The sequence below is a fragment of the Hylobates moloch genome, unplaced genomic scaffold, assembly GCF_009828535.3.
Source record: "Hylobates moloch isolate HMO894 unplaced genomic scaffold, HMol_V3 SCAFFOLD_16, whole genome shotgun sequence".
NCBI lineage: Eukaryota > Metazoa > Chordata > Mammalia > Primates > Hylobatidae > Hylobates > Hylobates moloch.
In genome coordinates, this window is record NW_026652291.1 from 58082734 (window position 1) to 58087824 (window position 5091).

At 47.8% G+C, this 5091-nt stretch overlaps 1 protein-coding gene across 2 annotated transcripts; it reads left to right on the forward strand.

The window, feature by feature from the left end:
- The first annotated feature begins 552 nt into the window (after positions 1-552).
- On the forward strand, positions 553-3737 carry SLC39A2 (solute carrier family 39 member 2). 2 transcript variants are annotated; one of them, XM_032180408.2, is made up of 4 exons: positions 553-1450; positions 1631-1761; positions 2005-2055; positions 2832-3737. In XM_032180408.2, exons 1-4 carry the CDS (start codon positions 1336-1338, stop codon positions 3462-3464), a joined length of 930 nt encoding a protein of 309 aa, XP_032036299.1. In that variant the 5' UTR covers positions 553-1335; the 3' UTR covers positions 3465-3737. The 2 variants fall into 2 exon arrangements, with proteins under 2 accessions (XP_032036299.1, XP_032036298.1); XM_032180407.1 differs by lacking the exon at positions 2832-3737 and having other exon boundaries at positions 2010-2055.
- The last annotated feature ends 1354 nt before the right edge of the window (positions 3738-5091 follow it).

The following is a 5091-nucleotide window of genomic DNA, read 5'->3' on the forward strand; positions in this document are numbered from 1 at the left end:
GCTACTCCGACCTCCCTGTAATCAGTTGCAGAGATAAACTCCCTTCTTTCCCAGTCTGTCTGTCTGCATCTCATTATTGGACCACAAGAACAAGCAGCGGGACCAGTAACACTCTAAGAATCATCCAGTAACACTATAAGAATACTGCTTCTACCGGAGGCCAGGACTTCCGTAGGAAGATAATCTGGAGTAGCAAGGAAAGCTGCCTCCAGAGCTCTTGAGAACTGGCTCAACAGGTCTCAGGGTTGTTATGTGGGCCACCTGAATAGGGGAATCAGCAGCTGCCTGGCCTCTCTTACTAACGCCTTCCCTTCTGTTTTTCCCAGGGTCCCTCAGCTACCCTAGAGTACGTATGGCAAATGCCCCATACATTTCCATCAAGAGTGATCAGAACTGAATCTTCTACTCCCACCCCTCTATATCCAGGTAGAATCCTCCCATTTACTCAGTTCATTTCTGTTTTCCCCTAAGCCTTGCTGTTTCAGAGCTAGAGCAGCTTCCTTTGTCTTAAACCTTAAATGTCTTTTTTTCCACAGTTCTTACCAGGAAACAGGCACAGTCAGAAGTTTTAACAGTATAAATGTTGTAATACCAGAAATCTCAACTCATTCCTCTCAAAACTGGTCCCAATCAAAAGAGAAAGAAAAAAACAAATCAACTTACCACTAGACATTTCCATGCCTGGAGCTATTTTTCTGGGGCTACAGGAAAGGGTAGTTCCCTCATGTACTAGTTCCCACAGAGTAGCACCAGCACCACCTCTCAGCCCCACCTCTTTACCTCCAGGTGGCCCCAAATCTCCTCTGAAAGCGGATGGTTCAAGTATCAGCACTGCAACCTATAAGACTTGGGATGAGGTGGAGAGGGTATGGAAGGCTTAGATCAAATGTCCTGAGTGAGACAGGACCAGATTGTCCCCAGTACAAAATGGCTGGGAAGCAGCTACCATAGACTTTCCTGTTTTGGATTAGACCAACCCCAAGCACATGAACTAAGACTATCCGTAGCTCTTGGATTAGTCATGCCATTGAAGAGGAGGAGAAGACGCCACTGGGCTGTGCCTGGCAGGGAGTCTGGAGTTTCTGGTTTCCAAGCTCAGGAAGGCGTGAACCAGGGGAGGGGCATCCATGCAGGGGGAGGGCTAGAAGCTGGGGCAGGATCTGTCAGCTCTGCAATGCTGCACAAGCAGAAGCAACACAGAAAGAAGATACCAACAGCCTCCTGAAACTCACGAGAGTGGACACTCCAGTGTTGACCACCTAAGATACCACTCCTGCTCCAAAGATTACAGCTCCCTTGTCATTCCGACTCCTGGGCTTACCCTACACCCCAGAGATGGAGCAACTACTAGGAATAAAACTTGGCTGCCTGTTTGCCCTGTTGGCTCTCACTCTGGGCTGTGGCCTTACTCCCATCTGCTTCAAATGGTTCCAGATTGATGCAGCCAGAGGTATAGCCCCACCCCATCTTTGTTCCATAGCCTGAGTCTCACCTCAACCCTGTCCTGATACCTTGCTCTGATTCTCTCACCATCCCCAACCTTGGGATATTGAGTGCTGCCTGCTGCTCTTTACTTGCCTTTGTCTGTCTCCTCAGTGTCAAGTGGGTTGTAACTTCTGCTTTTTATTAGGTCATCACCGGCGAGTCCTCAGACTCCTGGGCTGTATTTCTGCTGGTGTTTTCCTGGGAGCAGGGTTCATGCATATGACTGCTGAAGCCCTGGAGGAAATTGAATCACAGATTCAGAAGTTCATGGTGCAGGTGAGAGCAGAGATCTCAAGCCGCAGGTCTATGAGGCCAAAACGATAAACAGGACAAAGGGAAGAGAGTGGGAAAGTGATGGAGCCAAGGACATGGCTGGAACAACAGGGAAAATGACAACTCTTGTGTGGGATGGTGAAAGCAAATCAGATTAGGCTTTAAGGAAAACAGAATTGCTGAAGGGACAGGGCAGGAAGCTGTGCTGCTCCATCCCACATCTAATTTCTGCTGCTTTCTCCTTAGAACAGATCAGCAAGTGAGAGAAATTCTTCTGGTGATGCTGATTCAGTTCATGTGAGTACCTCCCACCATCCCCTATCTGGAGGGTGAGGAGAACCAGAGAGGCCTTTCATATCCAGACCCTTTTGAGAGGACTACATGAGGAGTACCAAGAATCCCTTCTGCTCCCTAGCTCAGACATTGTAGAGGAAAAGAGGAGCAAACCCAATCCTTTTGAGTTTATAGAACCCCAGGGAAAGCTCTTGTTTTACTCTTTCATTCTTTCCCTGGATCCTCTGATATACCTCACATCATTTGCCTGTGTTTTTAACTCTATTGAGATTCTGTCCCTTAGTCCCTCTGGCAGTCTTTTGTTGTTGTTTTTCGTTTGTTTGTTGAGATGAAATCTCTCTGTCGCCCAGACTGGAGTACGGTGGCACAATCTCGGCTCACTGCAACCTCTGCCTTCCGAGTTCTAGTGATTCTCCTGCCTCAGCCTCCTGAGTAGCTGGGATTACAGGCATGTGCCACCACACCTGGCTAGTTTTTGTATTTTTAGTAGAGTCGGGGTTTCATCATGTTGGCCAGGCTGGTCTCAATCTCCTCACCTCAAGTTATCCGCCCACCTCAGTCTCCCAAAGTGCTAGGATTGCAGGCGTGAGCCACTGTGTCCGGCCCACTCTGGCATTCTTGTTGTTGCATGTCCATGTCTTCTCTTGGCTTCATTTCCCCTACCCTTTTTTGTGTTCTGTTACCACATTTTCTCATTTCTTCAATCTCCCAATTCCACGTCCATCCAATGCATTGCCTACCCTTCCTCTTCATCTCACAGCCCTTCTTTTTGTTTCTAGATGGAGTATCCCTATGGAGAGCTCATCATCTCCCTGGGCTTCTTTTTTGTCTTCTTTTTGGAGTCGCTGGCATTGCAGTGCTGTCCTGGGGCTGCTGGAGGATCAACAGTGCAGGAGGAAGAATGGGGTGGGCCTCATATCTTCGAACTCCACAGCCATGGACATTTACCCTCACCCTCAAAGGGTCCCCTCCGAGCCCTTGTCCTCTTGCTGTCACTCTCCTTTCACTCAGTGTTTGAAGGGCTAGCTGTGGGGCTGCAGCCGACAGTAGCAGCTACCGTGCAGCTCTGTCTTGCTGTCCTGGCTCATAAGGGGCTTGTGGTGTTTGGTGTAGGAATGCGGCTAGTGCATTTAGGTACCAGCTCACGATGGGCAGTGTTCTCCATACTATTATTAGCTCTCATGTCCCCCATGGGCCTAGCCGTAGGGCTGGCTGTGACTGGAGGGGACTCTGAAGGAGGGCGGGGCTTAGCCCAGGCTGTGTTAGAGGGTGTGGCAGCTGGTACCTTTCTGTATGTTACCTTCCTAGAAATTCTTCCACGGGAGCTAGCTAGTCCTGAGGCCCCTCTAGCTAAGTGGAGCTGTGTAGCTGCTGGTTTTGCCTTCATGGCCTTTATTGCCTTATGGGCCTGAGAGATTCCTGGCTTTTCTGATGGACCTATTTAGGATGACCTCTCTATCCCCAGGGAGACCTCCCAAATGGCTTTGGCCCTCAGACATTTCTTTACTGAGACTAAATAGCATTCAGTAGGACTGGACTGGACCCCAGGTTTCCTTTACATGAGATCCCATTTCTCACCCTGGACTAAGAAAAAGATATTTAGGTTGAGCAGCTATTAATTGGAGAATTGGTACAGAGACGCTCCAGATTTTATTCTTGTCCCATTTATGCTACTGTGTGTAATAAAATGCCCATTTTACCCTCCTTCAGCCATTCTGGATTTCATTTTTCCCGGTTGCCTAGAAGCTACCTGGCACAGGAAGTGGTGGAATAGGGAATGGGAAGGTTGAGTGTTGAATGCAGTATTTTATTCTGGAATTAGGGCCCCTAGCCATTCTGTCAGTTGCCAGCCACACCCCTAGGCATGGAGCCTTGCTAAAATTCCAACGACCCCCTCCCGCCTTACCCACTGTAGTTGAGAAAATGAGCCAGTTCCCAGCATTTAAAAGGAAAGAAAGTTAAAAACCAAAATGATGTGGATCGATTATGTTCCTACACTTACCATAACCACCCCATTCCCAGTACCTATTATCAGCCACCCATAACATGTCCAGGCTAAATGGAGATCAGGCAGAATGGAGCCTACCTCCATTAGCTTCCTATTTTTTCACACTGAGCCCTGTGTGGCCTCAGGGACACTATTGCTTTTCTTTGAGCTTCTATCTCCTTCCAGCTGCCTTGTGTTGAGGGATTAAAAAGCAGTGTGCTTGGAGAGGTAGAAAAGTGTGAGAGGTAGAGAGAGTGCGCCAGGTATTAAAATAAATGCCTGGGGTGATTACTTGGCTCTTGCAGGACTTACTGGCTTCCCTCCTGCCTGCCTTACCAATTGTCTTTCCATCTAAGTAACCCCTACAATGTGTTGCTTCTCTTAAAAACTGCTGAGAACAAATACGAAAGCAGGTTAGCTGGAACTGGTAGGAACAGGATGGCTATTGCATAGCCCCCAACTCATGAGATGGAGGAATATCTCAAATTTAGTGGAGAAATGGGGAAGGAGAAAGTGTGCCCTGTGAGTTCAGTTACCCTCACAAGTTGGCCCTTTCTAGTATTTTCAGCATGGAAGCCCAAGTAGCCTTAACATGGACATTCATTCTTCTTCTCAGTCTCTGTCTCCTTTCGATCCTGTTCCCCTTCCTACAAAGTAAGAAATACAAGCCTCCTCACAAGCCCAGTTTACACACCCAGAGATCAGTGAGAAGGCAAGCTTCAGGCAAAAATGATAGAGAGAGAGAGAGAGAGAGGATAGATATGTCTAACGCAGGAAATCATTTCCCTAAAGCACCATAGTATTGTGTTTTCCATTTGTATTAAATGCAGTCACATGTAATACACTCAGAACAGTTGTCCAGTGTGTAGTAGTTTCTACACTGAACAACGGCTATGTGCCAGGTACCAGTGTGGCAGGCCAGGTTTCACCAACACAGGCCTCCATCACATTTTCATCTCACAGCCCTTCTTTTTGTTTCTAGATGGAGTATCCCTGTCACCTGCTTATTTTGTTTCCAGTCAAGCAAAACAAGGGGCTTATCTCCCTCACAC